At 37.0% G+C, this 23318-nt stretch overlaps 2 protein-coding genes and 1 pseudogene across 2 annotated transcripts; 2 read left to right on the top strand and 1 right to left on the bottom strand.

The window, feature by feature from the left end:
* Positions 1 to 2740: 2740 nt before the first annotated feature.
* Positions 2741 to 6671, top strand: LOC143590779 (PHD finger protein At2g01810-like). The gene is made up of 3 exons (XM_077071150.1): positions 2741 to 3296; positions 4107 to 4368; positions 5009 to 6671. The coding sequence occupies exons 1-3, from the start codon at positions 3011 to 3013 to the stop codon at positions 6666 to 6668; spliced, it is 2208 nt and encodes a 735-aa protein (XP_076927265.1). The 5' UTR covers positions 2741 to 3010; the 3' UTR covers positions 6669 to 6671.
* Positions 6672 to 14633: 7962 nt separating this feature from the next.
* On the top strand, positions 14634 to 16385 carry LOC143590778 (putative clathrin assembly protein At4g32285). Its single transcript, XM_077071149.1, has one exon. The coding sequence runs from the start codon at positions 14972 to 14974 to the stop codon at positions 16286 to 16288; it is 1317 nt and encodes a 438-aa protein (XP_076927264.1). The 5' UTR covers positions 14634 to 14971; the 3' UTR covers positions 16289 to 16385.
* A 3696-nt stretch (positions 16386 to 20081) lies between these two features.
* LOC143590773 (U-box domain-containing protein 21 pseudogene) lies at positions 20082 to 21631 on the bottom strand (annotated as a pseudogene).
* Between the last annotated feature and the right edge of the window lie 1687 nt (positions 21632 to 23318).

Below are 23318 nucleotides of genomic sequence, written 5' to 3'. Positions count from 1 at the left end.
CTGAAACTAATGACGTTAGAACTCTGTTAGTTGCGGACCGTTAGGAAGAATTACGTCAATAGTTGAAACTGTCAGCAGCCAATTCGTTAGTTGGGAACGACAGTTGCGATCAATAAAAACCAATTTTCCAATAAAAAGACCAAAATTAAAGTTAGAAAGTGAACTGGCTTCCCAATTGGGATTTTAAATCTCTACAAACATTTGGACATGCAAACCACAAATTCTCAGTTTCTCCATCTAGTCTAGAGTCCCTTTTATCTCTCTAAAACTTCTTTAACGGTTTGTTAATTTCACTTTATACGCCATATAGTTTACAGTTTAGTCAGATTTACCACATAAAAAGACTATAAGTATAATTAGTCCTTCAGAAAAATCATAAATCTTTTTTTCTAATTAAAAAAATAAGGAAATTGAAATGTTACAAAAAAAACATAGAATAAGAAATAATATGTAGTCAAAATAAGAAGAGTTTCTAATATTTACTTTAAGCTCTTCTTAACATTCTACTCAACTCACTTCACGTCATGACTATTATGTTTTTACTTCATGCATACCAAAAGTTCCATTCATTTTTTCACGTGTTCATACAAATCCAACTATGGTCACAAGCCCTATCATGTACCGAAGTCCGAAGGTGTGCCATATGAAACTTCATTTTGAACCATCATACCTCTATTTCTTATCTATCTTTCTTTCTTTATTTTCGATCATCAGTTTGATTTTTATATGGTTTAAAGTTCGGTTTAGATTTAACATTCTTTGTACCAACCAGGAATACAATATAGCTTTAACATTTAAACAAAAACATTTAATGAAAATAAATAAGACTTTCAAGATTACAACAACAATTATACCCAGTGAAGATACTCGGTCTTATAGCTAGTGAGCTACTAACCCTTAATACTTTCATCTCTAAAGCTGCTCGCCACTCCTCTAACCAGATCTTCATATCTTGTATTCTCTTACCAACTAACACAATATTGTCTACAAACATTATACACCACGGTAGGGCTGACAATTTATACACGAGACACGAATACACGACATATATACCTACACGACTTTAACAGGTAACAGGTAAGGCCTTAACAGGTTTCGTGTACTAAAACAGGTAGACACGAAATTACCTGTTAATTTTCGTGTCTAAACAGGTATAATACCTGTTTACCTGTTAGTACCTGTTTATTTTTTAAATTAAATAAATTATAAAATATATAGGTATAACTTATATTATCCCTAACCCTAATTCTTATTTCTAACAGCCGCTCTCAAAATCCTTCCCTCTCAGCCACTCACGCAGTCAGCCAGTTCTTCCCTCTCACTCCGGCCCGTCGCTGGACATCACCAGGGTTCCCGTCGTCGGCCCGTCACCGGCCAGTCACCGACCTTCTCTCTCACGCCGGCCTTCCCTCTCACGCTGTAACAGGTAAGGCTGTTTAACTGTTTTAGGTTTGTTAGTTCACAAAAAGGCTGTAAATGGGCTGTAAATGAAATGGACTTTCAATGGCACCGTGGATGCATATCGTTTATTTATTATTCGACATTTTCTACTTTATTATTATTATACTTTGATATTTTGTTTTATTTTTTTTAACAAATAACAATACAGTTTGATATATTGCTATTATAATATAAAATATGATTACGTATTAATTATTTTAAACAGTCAACACGAAGGTTTTGACCCTTCCAACGATTAAAGAGATTGAGGTGAACGATTTGGTGACTCGGTGGGTTGCTGAGTTAATAATATGAGATTAATACTATTATAGGGCTGTTTTAGTTTAATTAGTTCACTTATTTGGTTTTGAACTTTCGATTGCTCACATTTGCTAGTATTTACAATTTAGGTAATTATGAGTGGCCCACAAAAGAAGGTGGAAAAGGCGAAGGATAAGAAAGCCAAAACAACGGTATGTTTGTTGATTCAACTATGCTTATTTTGGTTCAAGTTTGGTTTGTTTGTACACAATATTATATTAATTTATAATGTATATGTTTGTTTGTACTTTGTAGGTTCTAACAAAGTTAGTGTGGAAGAGCTCACTGAAGATATAATGTCGCTTTACATTAGTTGTGAATCAAATGCTTCAAACTCGGTGAACAATCCTAAGGTACCAACTCCAAATGCTTCAAGTAGTGTTGCTCGCTAGAAACAATGAACAATCCTAAGGTACCTCACTCTAAAACTTTCAAATAGTGTTACTTGATAAAACTATATGAATATGTTCAATTGTCCATGATTAATATGACTAATTGACTATCCTTATTTTGTGTGTAGGTTTGATTGTCTGGAATTGAAGATTTGAGAAGAAAGACCACTTGTAACTTGAAAGTTTGGAATTTCAATATATGTTTTGATTAGAATTCTCTGTGTTTTTGTCTTAAATTTGTTAAGGAGGACCATGGATTTATGTTTTATTTTAAGACTTTTATGAACTTTCCTCGACTTTTGTTTCGCTAAAAGGTTGTCAAATATGTGTTTCTAAACAACTATTATCATGTATTATCGTGTATACCAGGTATTAACAGGTTCGTGTTCGTGTTTGGGTTACAGGTACACGAAAAGTTTTCGTGTCGTGTACAGGTATACCCATTCCTTGTTCGTGTCTTATCGTGTTCGTGTCATATCGTGTACGGGTATACACGATATGCCAGCCCTACACCACGGTCCACGGGACTATCTCCTTAACTGACTTTGACAGCTCGTCTAAGACTACCGTAAAAAACGACGATAAACCAAACTACAGGGTTAATTAACGTAACTTCCACCAGTGGGACCCACACAATCACACACGTACTCACTCATGCAATAACATATCGTTACACCAATCAAAATTACCATTCTACCCCCACACACCACTCACAATCTCCCGCCTTCACATACCCTTCACCGTCATTTCGACAGTTAACTAAAAACCCACTAAGCCACCATTCTCTCAAATCATCATCATCTTCTTCATAATAACAATAATAATAATAATAATAATAATATCTCACAACCCCTTCAATGGCAACTCTTGAACCTTGCATCAAACTCACACCAAACCGTAAACGCAAGCAACGAATCTTCGAGTTCAAAAGCTTCCCGAACTCAATCGGCGATTATTCCGGTCCGTTTCGCGATAATATCCGGTCGTTTGTTAATGAATTCGGTGAACAAGTTGACACCCAGAATGTGTGGTCAACGCTGCTTCTGTGCGAGTCAAACGGTGCTGTTTTCCCGTTTTATGTTGTGGAAGAACACGTTACGGATCACTCTGTTCATAAGTTCTGCTTTCACTGCAAATTCGTTGGTTAGTTTGTAATTTAATGTGGATTTGAGTTGGGTTTAGTGTGAATTTGAGTTTGATTAGATTTAGTGTGAATTGGGTCGATGATGAAAATTTACAATACCAATTTAAATTCAAATTAATGTGGATTTGAGTTGGGTTTAGTGTTAATTAACGTCGACCCAGAAAGCATCAGTGGGTTATGTTAAATTAGATCCAGTTTAATTTCAAATTAATGTGAATTTGAGTTGGGTTTAGTTTAAATTTGAGTTGGGTTTAGTGTGAATATGGGTCGATGATGAAAATTTAAATACCAATTTAATTTCAAATTAATGTGAATTTGAGTTGAAATTAATGTGAATATGGGTTAGATTAGATTTAGTGTGAATTGGGTCGATCATGAAAATTTAAAATACCAATTTAATCTCAGATTAATGTGAATTTGAGTTGAATTTAGTGTGAATTTGAGTTGGGTTTAGTGTAAATTAACGTCGATCATGAATGTATGAGTTGCTGATGTTGAATTAGATCAATAATGAATATTGAAAGTCCAGTTTAATCTCAAATTAATGTGGATTTGAGTTGGGTTTAGTGTGAATTTGAGTTTGATTAGGTTTAGTGTAAATTGATCTTAAATTAATGTGTATTTGTGTTGCAATTAGTGTGAATTTGAGTTGTATTTAGTGTGAATTAACATCGATCATGAAGGTATGAGTTGATGGTGTTAAATTAGATCCAGCTTAATTTCAAATTAATGTGAATTTGAGTTGAATTTAGTGTAATATTAACATGTAATTGATTATTAATTGTGATACTATGAATTGAATATTGAAGGTTGGGGGCATCATTTTGTGTGTAAGAGAAGGTACCGGATAATGATCCCGTCCTACGGTGAGAAACCCCCGTTGAATGATTACGAACGGAATAACGGTTTGGAGCTCGATGATGATTCGTGTATCTTACACGGTTTGATTCACTGCAACGGCTTCGGTCATCTGATTTCGGTTAACAAACTCGATTTAGGCTCTTCGGTTTCCTTAACCGAGTCTGACGTCATGAATTTCTGGAACAGCATCTGCAATGTTCTTAAAACCAGGTATATTTCGAATTTCAGCTTAATTTGATGTGAATTTGAGTTGCATTTAATGTAAATTTAGGCAACGTGTAACGGGTCAGACCTAACCCGGACCCGTTTAGTAGTTTCTTAGGACCCAGGACCCGACACTGTTGTAAATAACTGAGTTTAATGGGTTCGGGTATCACTGGTCTTACCAGGTTTATGTAAAGAGACAATAGTCAGACCCAGAAGAACAACCCGGGCCCGTTTAGTAGTTTCTTAGGATCTGAGCCAACCCCTATTGTAAATAATTGGGTCTGTTTGATTCGGGTCTCACGGGTCTTACCTGGTTTATGTAAAACCAGGTATATTTTCGAAATTCATCTTAATTTGATGTGAGTTTGAGTTAATTTAGGTGAAGCATAACGGGCCAGACCCGACCCGGACCCGTTTAGTAGTTTCTCGGGACCCAAGACCCGACCCTATTGTAGATAACTAGGTCTGATCGCCGATCGGTTCAGGTCTCATGGGTCTTACCCGGTTTATGTAAAGAGACAATAGTCAGACCCGGGCCCGTTTAGTAGTTTCTCAGGATGCAGGCCGGCCTTATTGTAAATAACCGGGTCTAATCAGTTCAGGTCTCACGGGTCTTATTTTAGTGTGAATTTACAATGTGCAGGAAAGTATCTGTTGCTGATGTGAAGTTAGATCGATCAATCGAGTTAAGGTTAATACACGGAGTGGCGTTTAAGAACTCGTGGTTCGGAAATTGGGGGTATAGTTTTGGTAACGGAAGTTATGGTGTTACAGAGGAGAAATACAGGGGAGCGGTTCGGTTTCTAAGCGAATTAAACCTCAATAAGATTATTAACGACTTCAAAAACACTCGCAGTCGAAACAAGTTTCGACAGATTATATTAAAGTATGAGGAGTTTAGTGAATCGCAGTTGAGTTCTTTAAGCGAGCTGTTACAATGCATGCTCGAGTTTAAGCAGACTCAAGAGATCGAACGGGTAATATTATCGCCTTCGAGAAAAGTATCTAAATATGAACATTATGAATTTGATGAAGAAAGTGAAAATATAATGTGTTTGGACCAGTTTTTGACTTCTGTTCTGGATGCTGACTGTCGGTGGGCCCCGAAACGAGTCGTGTACTCGCTTGAAGTGATCGTTAAGTTGTTAAACGGAACGAACGATGCAATGTCGAGAAATGAGTTAAGGGAAGGTGCCCGAGAATATATCGCGGACACGGGTTTGATTGACTTCGTACTGAAGTCAATCAATGTTTTGAGTTTCGATAGCTATATTATTCGTCGGGTGGTCAACCCGTTGACCAGGTTCGTCGAGTTTGAGCTTCGTGAAGTTAACGTGAAGCCCGTGTCTTCGTTGTGGAAGTTAGAGCCTCGGTGGCCGAAGCAACGGCTTGAGAAGACTGCGAAAATAATTGCGAATATTTTAAAAGATCATAAGGTTATGAACATTGGAAGAAACGGCGCGATGTCGCGTAAAGATTTGAGGGATTTGGCTAGTAAATATGTCGGTGACACGGGTTTGATCGATTTCGTGTTGAAATCGGTTGATAATTTGGTTGTCGGGGATCAAATCGTGACCCGGATGAAAAACCCGTTAACCCGGTTAACGGAATTCGAGATCCGGGATCAAAACAGTGAGGAATTTGGTGGGGGTGTTTATGGGGATATGTTGTTTGTGTATAGAAATGTGTTATTGGGTTACCCGGTATGGAACTCGGTGAGTCAAGCAAGTCGACTCGTTTTGAATAGCAAGTATTTTGTTAAAGAGTGGGATTTTGGAGTGGGAAATGAAGATTTGATGATGTTGACTTGCCGGGTTTTACCGAGTTTTGACGAGTTGGATACCGAGTTGACTCGGCCGCTGCCACCTGGCGAGGCTGTTATGGTGACACCGTGGATGACAGTTGGCGAGTTGAAACAGGTGGCTCAGTTTGCATTAAGGGACACATATTGTGTGATGAGTAAGTTTGTGGTGAGTCAAATTGGGGGGTTAAAAGGGATAAATGATGACGTGGTGGTTTCGTGCGCGTTGGAGGCGGGTGCGCAGGTTTGGGTAAGGGGGTTCGGGTTGGACTTGGGTACGACGTTGAGGTATGAAGGGGGGGATGGGTACGCAATGGAATCTAGGGTGGAGTGTGTGTGTGGGGCCCGGGATGATGACGGGGAGAGGATGGTGGAGTGCGATGAGTGTCGGGTGTGGAAGCATACCGTGTGTTGCGGCATAGATGATGAGGAACTCGCACCCGTGGAGTTTGTGTGTAGTGAGTGTGATGCAAGGAGCAAGAGTGAGCTTTTGAGCCAGTAGGTTGGGTTTAAGAGATGAGAAAGGATATTTAATTAATTTATTTATTTATTACTTAATATTAGAAAATTATATATGAAATTAAAAGATTTTGGTTATGTTGGCCATTACTTGCTCTTGAAATAGCAAGGTGTTGGATTGTGAGTTTGTTATGGAAAGAGATTAAGAAACTATTACCTTAAAAAATAAAAAAGTCTGATGTTTAAAATATTATATTTAGAAGTATATTCTCAGTTTTTTGTTTTCCATAGTAGAGTATCAATTCTAGGCATTCTGCGTACAAATATGCAATTGCTCTTGCCACTCTTAGAGCTATGCGGTACCTTATTCCCCAATCAAGTATGGGCTTTCGGTTCAATAAATTGCTACCTTTAACATCTCCGTTTAATAACATGGATTGAAATCGATATACACAATCAAGATTAATTGTCAACAATATCAAGTTTTAAGAAAAATAGAACGTCAAATGAAAATGGTATATAATGAAAAGAACGATTGAAAAGCCTTACAAAGTATACACAAGCTTTAATATATACAGATGTATGTTTACAAAATTAGGTTTTATAAAATCAAATGTCAATTAAAACTAAACTGTTTTACCAAATAAATTTAAATTTAAGACTTGCAATATTTATAATATAATAATATAATGCTATAGTTTTTTCCCTTTATATAATAATAATAATAATAATAATAATAATAATAATAATAATAAAAGTCATAAAATAATTTAAGGCTGTACTGAAAAACAAGAATTGGGCTAAAGAACTAAAGTGTAAAGACATTTGATTGCTTTTGGGCTGGAAAAGTAATTAACACTGGGCTCAATACTTGTAAATTAATTGGCCCATCGGTTATGGTTGAATAATTGATTACTTGATGTGAATAAAAGATGGTTGGATTTTGCAGTCTTGATTATAATAATAATAATAATAATAATAATAATAATAATAATAATAATAGGTGAAATATTTTATTAAATTTGAGTGTTTGACAATATAGTTCATGAAAGTAACCTATCTAGCTGCCGAACCAAGCATAACTCGTATCTTAACTTTTACCCACAACCCGAAAATGACTATTAACATATTATAAAATTTTCAGAAGTTTGTTAGAAACAGGTCGGTATTATGTGTTTTTTTCTTTTTAACTTCTTATACAGTTATACTTCTAGACAATTCACTACCTATGTAAATTGTAAGCAAGCTACGTAGTTTTGTTTTAGTAACTGTAAGAACCGAATTCGTGAATTGAGTAAATAAACAGAAAATTAACAAATAGTTTTATTACTTATACAATACAATACAAGAATCTGAAATACAATACAGAATCAAAGAAATAAACCAAATACAATACAAAAAAAATGTAAACGGTTTAGCTGAGGATCGTGTTGAACAAGGGACCCTTAAAACAATATTTCGAGTCTCCCAAGAGAACTCGTTGTTTCCCAGGGTATAACAACCGGAGTAGTAGTACTACCGGAGTTAACCGTAAACCTGAAAAAGGTTCGAATAAAAGAAACCAGAAATGTAGAAGAAGTTAAAAAAACCTTGCAACAATGCTTGTGTTGTGTGTAAGGTTTGGTGTGTGTTGCAACTTAGTTTACCTCTCTATTTATAGAGGAAAAACAAGGCACAAGTTTTTCATCCCACCAATGTGGGATACACCACTATAGTATTTTCTTTCAAATACACACAATCACACATCGATATCTCAGTCATCAATGTCTATTAGTGTGCATTTATTGTGTCATAACAACTTACTAATGCACACGTAACAAATTTTCCAACAATCCCCCACATGAATGGAAATCGATTCTTCGAAGTAAGTTTCAGCAGTTGAGTATTGCCGGATAGGTAGGTGTTACCCTTTGAACCTTCCGTTGTGAAGCATACTTAGCCTCCTAGCGGTTTGTAGTCGCGATGACTTTGAACAGACCCCCATTTGTGTAGACGACAATATGCCTTCGCACAATACTCTCCCTGGTTTGGTCAACCCCTCATTCTTGTGCCCGTTATGGTCATGGATCACGGTCCTGGTTCTGCGGGAGCTCTAGGAAATTGCACCTCCCCACAATTCCATTCGAAGCGACCACACTTCTCTCTAACATAGGTGATTCCCATGAATCATTAAAAGCATCATGGTTATTTCACTTAACCTCTCCCAAATGTCACTGGTTTTAGGGTACTCCCCTAGGAGAAAGGACTAGAAAGTTCAAGACTCCCTTTGGTTTTGGGGTACTCCCCCACAGTGACTGCCTCTGGTCATATGGTTAAGTTTGCCTATTGAACTTAGCTCTTGGGATCTCCAGTCTGCTAAGTTAGGTTTCCCTCATACTTCCTTTATCGCGGGCTTTAGTCCCATTCCTCTCGACAACTTATAAAATTTATCCGTGCTTAAGCCTTTTGTTAACGGGTCTGCAATGTTATCTTCTGACCTCACATGGTCAATCGTGATAACACCCGTTGACAGTAGTTGTCGTATCGTGTTATGTCTACATCTCATATGCCTTGATTTGCCATTATACATTGAACGTTGAGATCTACCAATTGCAGACTCACTGTCACAGTGTATGCAAATTGGCCGACAACGGCTTTGGCCATTGTGGAATGTCTTCCACGAATTGACGTAACCATTCTGCCTCTTCCCCAGATTTGTCTAAGGCAATGAATTCAGACTCCATTGTGGATCTAGCAATTATAGTTTGTTTGGATGATTTCCAAGATATTGTTGCCCCACCAAGTAGGAACACGTACCCACTTGTTGATTTGGAATCTTTCATATCCGAAATCCAGTTCGCATCAGTATACCCTTCGATCACAGCTGGATGGTTGGTATAATGCAAACCATAGTCTCTTGTGTATCTTATGTACCTAAGCACCCTTATAATAGCTTTCCAATGTTGAACACTTGGATTGCTAGTATATCTACTTAGCCTACTCATCGTGTATGCTAAATCGGGTCTCGTACATGTCATGAGATACATTAGACTTCCAATGATTCTTGAATACTCTAATTGAGCAACCGGCTCAGCTCTATCTTTACATAGATGTAGAGTAGTGTCAACAGGAGAACGAGCCACTCGCTTGTCTTCCTTGTTGAATTTTTCAAGAATCTTGTCGACATAGTGTGCTTGACTCAAAGTAAGACCTTCTTTGGTTTTAATGATTTTTTTCCAAGAATAGTATCAACTAAACCCATGTCTTTCATGTCATATCGTGCCTTTAACATGTCTTTTGTAGATTGAACCATTTTATCATTACTCCCAATGATAAGCATGTCATCCACATAAAGGCATAAAATAACATAACCTCCATTTTTGTTTTTAACATAAACACATTTATCACACTCATTAATTTTGAAACCATTGCTAATCATGACTTGGTCAAACTTTTGGTGCCATTGTTTTGGAGCTTGCTTCAAGCCATACAAAGACTTGATGAGTTTGCATACTTTGCCCTTTTGACCAGGGGCGGAGAAACCCTCAGGTTGCTCCATGTATATCTCTTCTTCCAAATCATCATTTAGAAAAGCCGTTTTTATATCCATTTGGTGCACTTCCAAACTTCGTAAAGACGCGATTGCAAGCACCAACCTTATAGAGGTTATACGTATTACATGTGAGTAAGTATTAAAATAGTCTAGACCTTCCTTTTGTCTAAAACCTTTGATCACTAGCCTCGCCTTGTATTTATTAATACTTCCATCGGCTTTCATCTTCTTTTTGAATATCCAACGATATCCAAGTAGTTTGCAACCAACTGGAAGATCTACCAATTCCCAAGTATGATTTGTAAGATCGAATCAATTTCATTCTTGATTGCTTTTTTCCATTGAGGTCCTTCAGGTGAGGTCACCGCTTCATGGTAGGTATTAGGTTCACCTTCAACCATAAAGCTTACGAAGTCAAGACCAAAGGATTTTGCAACCTTTTGTCTTTTGCTTCGTCTTAAATCACCATCCTCAGTCTCGGGCCTTTCATGTGTTCCTTCATGAACCAAGTCGTCATTTTGTGTTGACGAGCTTGCACCTACATCATTCGCTCGTGATGATGAGGCCTCATGTGTGTGTCCTAACTTAGGAAACACGTGCTCAAAATACGAGACAATATTGGGGCTCGCCTCCATGAAAGTGTTTACGTGTACATTTGGATTTTTGGATTCATGTACCAAAAACCGATGTGCACTACTATTGTGAGCATATCCAATGAAAATGCAGTCAACAGTTTTGGGACCAATCCTAACAGCTTTAGGAGGTGGTACGGTGACTTTAGCTAGGCACCCCCACACTTTCATATATTTGTACGAAAGTTCTCTTCCCTTCCATAACTTATAAGGAGTCTCGTCCCTATTCTTGAGAGGTATCTTATTTAAAAGATAATTTGCCGTTAAAATGGCATCCCCCCACATGTCATGGCTCACCCCAGAACTAACCAACATGGCATTCATCGTTTCTTTCAATGTACGGTTCTTTCGTTCCGCCATGACATTTGATTGTGGAGAATAAGGAGGGGTTAATTCATGTATTATGCCACTTTGTGCGCATAAATCCGCAAATGGTGAAACGTATTCACCTCCTCGAACGCTTCTCACACGTTTAATTTTCTTGTTAAGTTGTAACTCAACTTCATTTTTAAACAAGATAAATTTTTCTATTGCTTCATCTTTACTTTTAAGTAAATATACATAGCAATATTTTGAGCAATCATCAATAAACGTGATGAAATATTTGTTTCCCCCTCTTGTTGGGCACAATTTTAAATTGCACACATCGGTGTGAATTAAATCAAGTGTTTCGGTTATTCTTTCAACCGATTTGAATGATGATCTTGTAAGTTTGGATTCAACACATGATTCGCATTTCGAGTTTGTATCAATGTGGAACGTTGGTATGCTTTTTAATTTAATTAAGCGACGAAGTGAATTGAAATTTACATGTCCTAATCTACCATGCCAAACATTTGAATTTAAAGACTCAATAATATAAGCAGAAGTAGATGCCTTATTCATTTCATTTCCAATCACGGTTACATCAAGTTTAAACATACCATTGAGGGCATAGCCCTTACCAACATACATTCCACGCTTAGTCAAGACAAACTTGTCCGACTCAAACACTAAACGAAAACCAAACTTATTAAGCAACCAACCCGAAACCAAATTCTTACGAATTTCGGGCACATACAAAGTGTTGCTCAAAGTAAGCTCTTTTCCCGAAGTCATCTTCAAGATCACATTCCCTTCACCCTTGATGTCGGCCGTTGCTTGATTCCCCATAAACAACTTAGCATCACTAGCAGCCTCCTTAAAGGTGCTAAAAAGGGTCTTATCACCACACACATGACGGGTCGCACCCGTATCAATGAACCATCCTTGCGGTTTGTCCCCCACAAGATTGATTTCTTCAATCATTGCCGAGAGCTCGGTGATCATTTCCACCAACGGTTCACCATTTTCATCCACCATATGCGCACGCTCACGCTTAGGCTTCTTGCATTGGTTCGCACGATAGCCATTCTCATTACAATTGTAACAAACACCTTGGAAGTTTGAAGATTGAGGTTTCTTTTTCACAACCTCCTTCTTCGGTCCAAGGTTCACCTTTCCCTTTCCCTTATTCATTTTACCCTTACCCTTATGCCCCCCTTAGAAGATTGTCCAAGTTCAACCATGTTGGCCTTAGCCATTGGCTCCACACGAGCTAATTTTTGAGCCGTTTTATTGTCTTCCTCAATTCAAAGACGAACAATTAATTCATCAATAGTCATCTCCTTTCGTTTGTGCTTAAGATAATTCTTAAACTCAACCCAACTAGGAGGCAACTTTTAATTATGGCTGCAACTTGGAACGTTTCACTAAGTGTCATACCCTCGGCATGAATTTCATGAAGTATAATTTGTAGTTCTTGGACTTGGGTGATCACAGTCTTGGAGTCAACCATTTTAAAGTCCAAAAAACGGGCCACAACAAATTTATTTGTTCCCGCATCTTCGGTTTTATACTTCTTGTCTAAAGACTCCCATAGTTCTTTGGCAGTCTTTATCCCACAATAGACGTTATACAATGGATCCGCCAAACCATTGAGCACGTAATTGCGACATAGAAATTCAGAATGTTTCCAAGGGTCCAAAGCACTCACACTTTGGGCATCATCTTGGGCAGTGGGTATGGGGGCTGTTTTCTCCAAGAACTGTGCTAAGTTCAAGGTTGTCAAGTAGAAAAACATTTTCTGCTGCCACCTCTTAAAGTGGACACCCGTGAACTTTTCGGGTTTTTCAGCATGGTTAGCCATTGTGGTCGCTCCCACATTGGCTGGGGTGGTCAAATAGACATCAGGGGTAGCATTAGAAGTGTTTGGGGTTGGTCCTGTCGTTCTCGCACACAGAAAACAGACCAAGTTAGTAACTTAGAAAAAAAAATTCAGAAAATTCTGAAATTTGCCAGATAAATTTATCCCGTGCGAGATAGCTTTATCTCGTGCGAGATAACAAAACCAGCCAAAAAAAAGGAGCTTTTTTTGATTCAGAATGCTAAACCAAGAACGAATCTGTCTAAGTCCAACTTTGAAGATCCAATTCTTGATTCTGAGACCAAAACAGAAAAGAAAAACTGTTTTTAAAACATATACTATTTTGAAACAAAACTGGTTTGGATCAAAATAGAATAGTTTCTGAAAATTTAAACAAAGTTTTCACGATAAGCTATCTCGTGCTAGATAGCCAAAAACAGCCCAAAAAGGAGCCTTTTCTGATTTCAGAATGTTAAACCAAGAACGAATCTGTCTAAGTCCAACTTTGAAGATCCAATTCTTGATTCTGAGACCAAAACAGAAAAGAAAAAACTGTTTTTAAAACATATACTATTTTGAAACAAAACTGGTTTGGATCAAAACAGAATAGTTTCTGAAAATTTAAACAAAGTTTTCACGAAACGGTTTTAAAAATATTGTTTTAAGATTGTAGGAACCGAATTCGTGAATTGAGTAAATAAACAGAAAATTAACAAATAGTTTTATTACTTATACAATACAATACAAGAATATGAAATACAATACAGAATCAAAGAAATAAACCAAATACAATACAAAAAAAAAATGTAAACGGTTTGGCTGAGAATCGTGTTGAACACGGGGCCCTTAAAACAATATTTCGAGTCTCCCAAGAAAACTCGTTGTTTCCCAGGGTACAACAGCCGGAGCAGTAGTACTGTCGGAGTTAACCGTAAACCTGAAAAAGGTTTGAATAAAAGAAACCAGAAATGTAGAAGAAGAAGAAGTTGAAAAAACCTTGCAACAATGCTTGTGTTGTGTGTAAGGTTTGGTGTGTGTTGCAACTTAGTTTACCTCTCTATTTATAGAGGAAAAACAAGGCACAAGTTTTTCATCTCACCAATGTGGGATACACCACTATAATATTTTCTTTCAAATACACACAATCACACATCGATATCTCATTCATCAATGTTTATTAGTTTGCATTTGTTGTGTCATAACAACCTACTAATGCACACGTAACAAATTTTCCAACAGTGACAACTAAACTCTTTAAAGTTTTCTTCAAAATTAACTAGCTTTCCATTTACAGTAAAGTCTCATTTTCGTCCATGAGGTTTAGTCATCTATCATTTATTTATATATTTATTTATTTGGCATCAGGAACCTTGAGGTTTTTCGATTCTTGCAAATATCGTTCAAACCTCTAACCCCGTCTATGTTTTAACATTAAGTTAGGGATACTTTTGCCTTTTAACTTGTTTAGACGAAAGTGACAATTGTGACTTAACCTTAAGAACAATTTTTTTATAACTCTTATGCCTTTATCATTCAACCACATCTTTTCTCGCATTTCTAGTTGTCTTCCTCGGCCCCTAGGGTGCATGTAAGTTAGTTCGATTCGGTTTTGAGCTAAAGAACTGTCTTGAATAAATAAAAGAAAAAAAAATACAAGTCTCTTCCAAAATGATGATACGATCAATTCAGCATATAACCAACACAATCACTGTCTCCAACTTTTTATTTAATATAAAAAAAAAACCAAGGCCTGCACCATTATTTAACTCATCAAGTTTGTTACTCACCATGGCCTGCACACTACATTACATCCTACACGTCACATTTGGACACCTTATTCCAATTGGTCAATCATGTGACAACTTCAATACATTTGTCCATTGTCCCAACTGTCATAGTAAACATCTTCAGCCTGTTAGATCTTCCTAGTATTTAACGGTCTGATGTCAACAACCTTAACATGTAACAACTTATAAACCTTCAACAACATTTGTGTACCAAGTAACAAGTTAAACACAATGCATAGGCGGTTTCAAAGAGCATACACAACAATAAAAGAAAACACATTTGTTAGTTATGCAAAAATCGCCACGGTCGGAGGCTTTTGCGACATAGATTTAATACTCGTAAAGGCGACATCGCCTGAGGACATACCGCTCCGTGATCGGTACGTCCTCCAACTATTAAAAATATTCGCGGTCTCACCGCCATCTTACCGCACTTTTGCGACGAGTTTTTCCCGAAGGTTTACAAAGACAAAATGTTGGAGAGTTGCTTTAAAATGCTTAATTCTTCTCCACCGTTTGCTTCGCGCATTGCCTTATAATAGCCCGTTTCGAACCGAGCTTCTATGGACCCGCTCCAACGGTTACTTGTCGCTAAATCCATGCCCCTTTCGCGACACTTCCTCGTCTAATTCCAATGATTACACACATTTCATTTCATCTTATGCTAATCTCCTTAATGAAGCATTAGATTGTCTCACAATTGATTCTGTATGCTTCTACGAAGATCCCGAAGAAACAAATGAACATGAACATCATGAACACGATGAATACGATGAACACGAAGAACAAGAAGCCCTAATTCAAACATTTCCCGACAAAATGAAGCGTGTAGGCGACAAACTAGAGATTTTACCACAACTTCAAACCCTAATCGATCGAGTAATCGAATGCAAGCCGAAAGGGGCAGCCGCAAGAACCTTTCTTATACAATGCGCATTAAAATACATCGTTCGCGACAGTTTCTCGTGCTACAATAACTTCCGAACCGAAATAGTTTCGGTATTGGATTATCTAATCCAATTACCCTACAGAAGCTGCATGATGGCTTTTGGTGTATACAAGAAAGCTGCTGTTCAAGCTGATCATCTATCCGAATTCTACGATTGGTGTAAATCGGTTTGCCTTTGTGGAATCTACGAGTATCCATTCGTTGATCGAATTCCAGAGATTCAAATCCAGGCTTTGGAGAGTTTTCTTGATGGTATGTGGCAGTTAACTGATCAATCTTGTTCTAGTTCCACCGTGTCTTCAATAACGTCCACGGTCGAATCTTTAACAAGCTCGAATGAAGACGAGAAGCCGCTGATTAGGTTTAATGATTGGGTGCAGTTTGAGGACCATGAAAAGAAACAAGAACATGCATTGATCCGATTCGAAACGAATGATAATAATATGAACTGGGAAGTGTTGTTGGAGGCTTCAGTGATTCTTGCACCACCTTTGGTGTCTGATAAATATTTTTATTTTCAGGATGAAAGTGATGAGGAAAGTGGTAATGATTTGCAGATTCAAGTGTATAATCCTTATGTGATCAACCCATTTCACTAGTGGCTTTGCTGCATTTGATTTGAAACCTATAACAAGTTTATAGGTTTTAAGAAAGATTTGATTTGTTTATTATATTATATATATCAAGATTGTGTGATTTGTTAGAAGATTGTTAACCAGAAAAGATACATGAAAAATGTTATTGTTATTGAATGAAAAAAAAACTACATTACATGCTATACAAGTAAAATATTTAAGATTAGAACAAAAGAGAAACTTTAATTACCTGATTAAAACAAAACTTTTTATGAATTATCTGATTAGACATCTCAAAACTTAATTACTATTTGATAGACTAATCCCTTATATTAATTGCTATATTGTAAATAGTTGCTTTGTGTCTTCTTAGTCAATTATGTTAAATATCTCCAAACAATTGTCACACTTATTCATTGGGGTTTTAAAAATGACGAAAGAAAAATTCATTGGGTGTCTTGGAAACAAGTGTTGGCCTCTAAAGAGAAAGGAGGTATCGAGATTGGGTCCTTGGAGGCATTTAACAAGGCTCTTTTACAAAAGTGGCGTTGGAGGTTTGTTTCAGATAGCAATTGTGTGTGGGTTAAGTTGATCAAAGCCATATATGGAGTTGAAATGAATCCTAACTATCGTGAAAATAGTGGGTTAGGGTCGGGTGTGTGGTCATCTATGTGTAACTCATTTAATAAACTACACGATTTAGAAGTAATTCCTCTTTCGGCTGTTCAAAAAAAGATAGGAAATGGTCAAGAAACTAGATTTTGGTTAGACTGTTGGGGGACAAGTAGTACGTTGGCGGTCAAATATCCTCGCCTTTATGCGTTGGAAATGGACAAGCAATGTTTTGTTAATCAAAGGGCAGACGGTGGTTCTTGGAATTGGAGAAGAGAGATTAGAGGGGGGGGGGGAGAGAAAGTGAACAATTTGATAATTTGATGGTGGAGTTAGGACATGTAAGTTTAACGGATTCTCAAGATAGATGGATTTGGAGTTTTGGGGATATGACAGACTTCACGGTTAAGGGTGTAAGGAAGGTTATTGATGACTTTATTCTTCCTTCATGGGCTCGAAAGACAATATGGTTCAAATTTCTTCCTGGAAAAGTTAATATTTGTGCTTGGGGGTGTTACTTAAGAGACTTCCTATGAGAGTCAATCTGGTGAGTAAGGGTATAGACATTCCGAGTTCTTTATGTCCTATCTGTAATGATCATGAGGAGTCTATTGACCATGTTTTCGGTATGTGCTCGGTGGCTAATCGGATTTGGGGTCTTGTTGCTTCTTGGCTTGGCCTACCGTTGTCTTCCTCTTTGGCTCCGATTGAGCTGATGTCTTGGTGGGACACTTTAAGAGTCCAAACTCATAAGAAAGATATGATCGGGATGATTATATTTGTCACTTGGTGGATTATTTGGAGATTCAGAAATGACTTGGTATTTGAGAAGAATCGGCATAACAAAGAAACAATATTTGATGAAATTTTAAATTTCTCGTTCTTATGGTATAGTAACAGAAATCGTAAATATAATATTTCTAGGATCGAGTGGCTTAAGAACCCTCTATTGTATTTGTAATGTTTTATGTCTTTTTGTTCTAGCTACTTGCTAGGACTGTTTTTATTTATTTTTATAAAATACCGTCTTTTCAAAAAAAATTGTCACTTATTATACTCACACAGTCACACCTTTAACTTGATATATATGTTCTAGAGATATAATGTTTTTTTTTCTTTTTGTGAAGTAACAATCGATTTCTCGTTAAACTTAAAACAACTATAATAAAGTGGCAGACAAACAGGTAACAAGATGCGCCGCAACCCCCATAATATTTAAAATGAGTCGAAGATATATTTCCTTTTTAACTTTCTGGAGATTTAAAGAATATGACAATATCTCAAGAAAATTAAAGAACAAGAAACTAATAGGTCATATGTAATGGGGCTACAATTTGGGCGATTTAGGGCGCGAACACCCCCCCCCCCCCCCCACCCCGCCGATTTTTGGGCGAAAAGGGGCGGGGCGAGTTCTTCTCATCGCCCAGAAGAAGGGGCGAATTTCAGGTGGTGGAGCCGGCATGTATGGATATGTGTGTGCGTTATATATACATATATACATATATGTATATTATATATATATATATATAATTATATTACTATTTGTAGCCCCTATACCATTACACCCCAAAAACAAATTCTCACCCCTTGCTGACTGGGCGCCACACGGCGCAAAACGCCCCAATTTGTAGCCCCTCCACTACGCATAGCCTAAGTTGTTAGACACGCAACTGATGCAATTGACTAGTTATAAATTGTCAAGACCCAATAAATACTATACGGGTTTTCGGCCGGGTATACGCAAAACTCACGGGTTTACCCGATACCCTTTGGGTAATTATCTAACTAATATCCAACGGGTTTGGGGTGGCTTACTAACCGGCATGAGTTTGGAAATGCCCAAACGTGTCCCAAACTCGCCCCATTGTCATTCCTAACTATGAGTTAAAGCTGTTTATTTTTTAGGTTTGGCTTGAGCAATAATGTAACAAACCGATTGAAATTTACATTTTTTAATATTTTAGGAGATACCCCTCATAGGAATTGGAATATCGGACAAAAACACAACAGGATGTAAACATGACTAATGTGTGAATGGGTGAAATATAATATATGGAATAAAATGTTGATGTTTGAATAGTCAACATTTTACTTTTTAGGCATGTTTTCTGCATTATTTTGAAGGGTAAAATGAATAAATAGTATATACTAATTAAAGATAACAAACATGTTTTTGACATCTTTGGAAAATCCCGCGTCTATCAACTACATGAGAGATATTGGGTAAAAAAAACAAAAAGACTCGATCTTGAAAAATCAGCAACACGATTGATCGTTGTTGCTGAAAAGAAAACTCCACAATATTTTACGTGTTAGGTTGAGAGCAATTTCACTTGAAAAACTTTATAAATAGTTTTCACATGGTAACACAAAAAAACAAATACAATATTAGTTCTGGTTAGTAAAACGATGAATATTGGTAGGTATAAGGGGTTTGATGTTATAAATGGTATCAAAGACGGTTTTGTCCTAATAAGATGGTGTAAGCAAATATGAAATTGTCCATGCATAGAAGAGAAGACAATAAGGAATGTTCAATCTCGAACACATTTGCTAGCACATCTTATATGCATTGGTTGTGATTTGTGAATGAGAATAATTCGTTACATGGGACAAATGTGTCTACTTGTATTTACTAAGGATCTAGATGAACGAGAATATAAGAAACCATTAATAACGAAAACATGGGACTTAACTTACAATCCAGAGGTTTCTTGTTGTCATTAAACATGGGACGATTGCCAACGAATGAGGTCGATTGTGTATGATAAAAGGACACCGAATTTAAATGCATTAATTTGGATGAGGACGATTTTGGATGGATGACTTTTAAATAGTTTTCACTTAGGCTATGTGTAGTGGAGGGGCTACAAAATGGAGCGTTTTACGCAATGTGACGCCCAGTCAGCAAATGATAGGTTTTTGTTTTTGGGGTGTAATGGTGTTGTAGACACACACACATATATATATATATTTCACAAACACGATATAAATAATAACAAAACAACAGAAGCCGGCGACAAATACCCCCCCCCCCCCCGGGTCCGTTTGGAACAAGTGTTACCTTATAAGAAGTTTTGTTTTTATGATTCTGATTTTGGAAAGAAAGCAACTATTCATAGTTTCATACTCGTGTAATTATTATAAAATAAACCTGCCAAATTCCACCAAAAGGCCAAAACTAATAAAATGAAGTGATCAATACAATTAATTATGTACCTCTAAAACTATATTTATGTGCAAAAGAATTATTTTTCTACAAATATTGTTAGCTTAACAAATAAATAATGTTCCTAAAACTACACTTTTGTTCAAAATGGTCTTTTAAGGTTCATGAAATCCATAGATTCAATACACTCAACTCTCCCTCTATGCAAATTCCAATCCTTCAACAAATCACAAGCCTTCTCCTTAGTTTTCAAAGAAGAACCAACTTGCAACAACAACAAAAGCTTCTGAAAACCTCCTACTTGAAGTGCTTCAATGGCCACATCTTCTTCCTCTCCAATACTCTTAGCATTCTTGCTCAACTTCCAAATTATCGAAACCGAAAACTCAGTCGCAATATCCGAAATACGCAAGAGTTTCTTCACCAGAACGGGGACGGTTAACGCATTGGCGTAACATTTTTCTAGCCCTTGATCAATGCTACAAAGACCTTCGAGTACACCTAACGCCTTTTCGCATACGCCTCTTGTGCAATCTACAAGCATTTCTATTATCTTTTCGGTTAAGCCCATGTCAAGAAATGTTGTAATTAGGGTTTCCTTTTGGTTAAAAGAAGTTGATGGAGTGACCAAATGGTAAATAGCTAGCAATGCAGCATTTGTTGTGGTAGGGTCAATTGGCTCCTTCACAAGTTTTGCTAAACCTTCAATACTTCCTTCAACTTCCGCGAATTCTTCAAGTTTCGTTTGATCGGTCGAAAGGAGTTCTTTAAGTACCAACACCGCATTCCTTCGTCCCGATAAAGTTCCAACCTTTAAAATCTTTACAATGGTACCTAAATTTTCGTTTGACCCTAGACCAGACTTGGTCTCTTGGTCAAACGGAAGAATTAGGGTTAACCCTGACAAAATTTCCTCCAAAACCAAGACGTTTTCTTGATTTTGATCATAAGAAAACGCCTCGAACGTCTCGGTCAATACTCGACCCGACCCGTTTGACACAATGCATTTCTTCATCCTCTCACTTTCTTTTGCTAAATCCTTAATCTTTCCCATCAACTCCATAACACCTTCTACATTACCCTTATCCCTCATCAACACAATCTTCGAAAGAATGTTCGACACTTGAGAAGCGCTAGGCAGGGCTCGAGGGGTCGGGATTCGATCAAACCCATACGACTTATTCTCAACACACCAATCTTGAATCATCCTTCTAATAGTATGGTTCGGTACCGGCTCAAGGCTAGTCAACACCAAACCGGTCACTGGACACGTGTTCTTTCCGTCTTCATAAATCCATCTTTCGACGTTTTCTCTATCGTATGTTATCCCGGTTGATAATGTCACCGGATCTTTCATCAATTCTAGTGATATTGGACACCGAAAAACCTCCGGTACGATAACTTGATCATGATCAACCTCTACTTCTACTTCAGCAAGTTTCTTGATCATCTTGTTAGCATTTCTTGCTGCTTTTCGGTTCCTATATGCGGAAATCATTTTAGGGTTTTTGTTTTAAGTATCTATAAAGAATCAAAAAGACTTCAAATTTATATTGTTTTTGTTAACTTTGTATGAAAGAATAATAATGGATATGAGTTGGTGTGGACGTATATATTTATAGAAATAAGTATGCAAACGCGGCTTTTGAAGTTTGAAAAGTTGGTGGGATAGTCATAGAAATTGATTCGTAAAAACATGAGATGAGATGAGATGAGAGGAAGACAAAGGTTGAATGTTGACCATTGTCTAGAGTTTGAAACGGTAGTTTAGAAATAGTTGATGGGAGAAATGGTCAACGGAGAGCGTAGTTGAAATGAAGACATTGGAGCACGACCACACACGGATGTAGGAAAGCACTGGACAAGCGACGCTAACAATGAATGAGATGTATCCACACTACATAGTCTAAAATGAATAATATCAACTATTTTATTATAAAATTATGTGTTTTTTATATATATTTAAAGATGGAAAATAAAGTATTTTTTTTTTTAAGATTATTCATTCCTCTTAAAAAAAACTAATGTAAGTATGTAATTTATTAATTCTTCAACTATTTAAAATTTTCAGTGTTATGAAAATAAATTAACAAAGTCTAAACAATCTAATCAATTTGTCAAAGTTCTCATTCTTACTTTTAAGCTTTAACATTAATTCATATGTTTTTTCAAAGGGAAAATTCCAATAATAGCCCATTTAAAGAATGTATTTCCAAAATTATCCCCATTAATTTAAGTTTTCAACTTTGTCCCTTTGGTATCTCGTCGTCGACGACATGATAGCGAACACCGACGATGCGTTATGTTGCTAACGTAGGGTAGCAGCGATGCGTTAGTTGATAACGCATCGCTGCTACCCTATGTTAGCAACATTAACGCATCGTTAACCCTATGTTATGTTAACGCATCGTCGGTGTTCGCTAACATGTCGTCGGCGACGAGATACGTTTATGTTGCTAACATAGGGTAGCAGCGATGCGTTATCAGCTAACGCATCGTGGAACCCCTGCTTTAAACATTAACGCATCGCTGCTACCCTATGTTAGCAACATAACGCATTGTCAACCCTATGTTATGTTAACACATCGTCGGTGTTCGCTAACATGTCGCCGGCGACGAGATACTAAAGGGACAAAGTTGGAAACTTGAATTTGGGGGGGGGGGATAAACTTGGAAACACATTCTCTAAATGAGCTATTATGGGAATTTTCCCTTTTTCAAATGTGATGCAGTGGTAGAAAACATGAGTTTCTTAACGCAGATTCATGTTTAATCCATTGGACAACTACACTTTAGGGGATATGGGTCACTCAATGAGTGGGTCAATGAAGTAAACTGAGATCTTTGTGATATTCAATTAGATCTTTATGGCATTCGAGTTTAACAGCAGTGGGCTTTCTGGCAAGTGAGCTTACCCAAAACTAGTGATAACTTGGAGGCACTTTAGATCTCCGTGCGGCTGGGTTAGATTAGCTGGTGATGACATTTTTCATTGGGTCAGCTCGTACGAAGTACTAGACAAATATATGTTTGTTGGTTGTTTGAAAAAAAAACATTAATCAATACTATTACAAATAGGTTAAAACCATATATATTTATTAAGCATAAAATTAATGTTTAATTATTGTATATTAATATATATTTAATACATTTCTAAATTTATATATTTGAATTACTTGAACACCGTGTAAGCAGGATTGCCAGAAAACCTGTGTTTTAGTTGTCCTCATTTTACGCGTGGAGTCACTTTTCCTCCGTTGCCTACGCACGCGC

The sequence above is a fragment of the Bidens hawaiensis genome, unplaced genomic scaffold (genome assembly GCF_021521415.1).
Source record: "Bidens hawaiensis isolate Kalapana, Puna unplaced genomic scaffold, B.hawaiensis_p1.1 tig00038991_1, whole genome shotgun sequence".
Lineage (NCBI taxonomy): Eukaryota > Viridiplantae > Streptophyta > Magnoliopsida > Asterales > Asteraceae > Bidens > Bidens hawaiensis.
The sequence above is the reverse complement of the archived record's forward strand: the minus strand, read 5'-3'. Positions and strand labels throughout refer to the sequence as shown.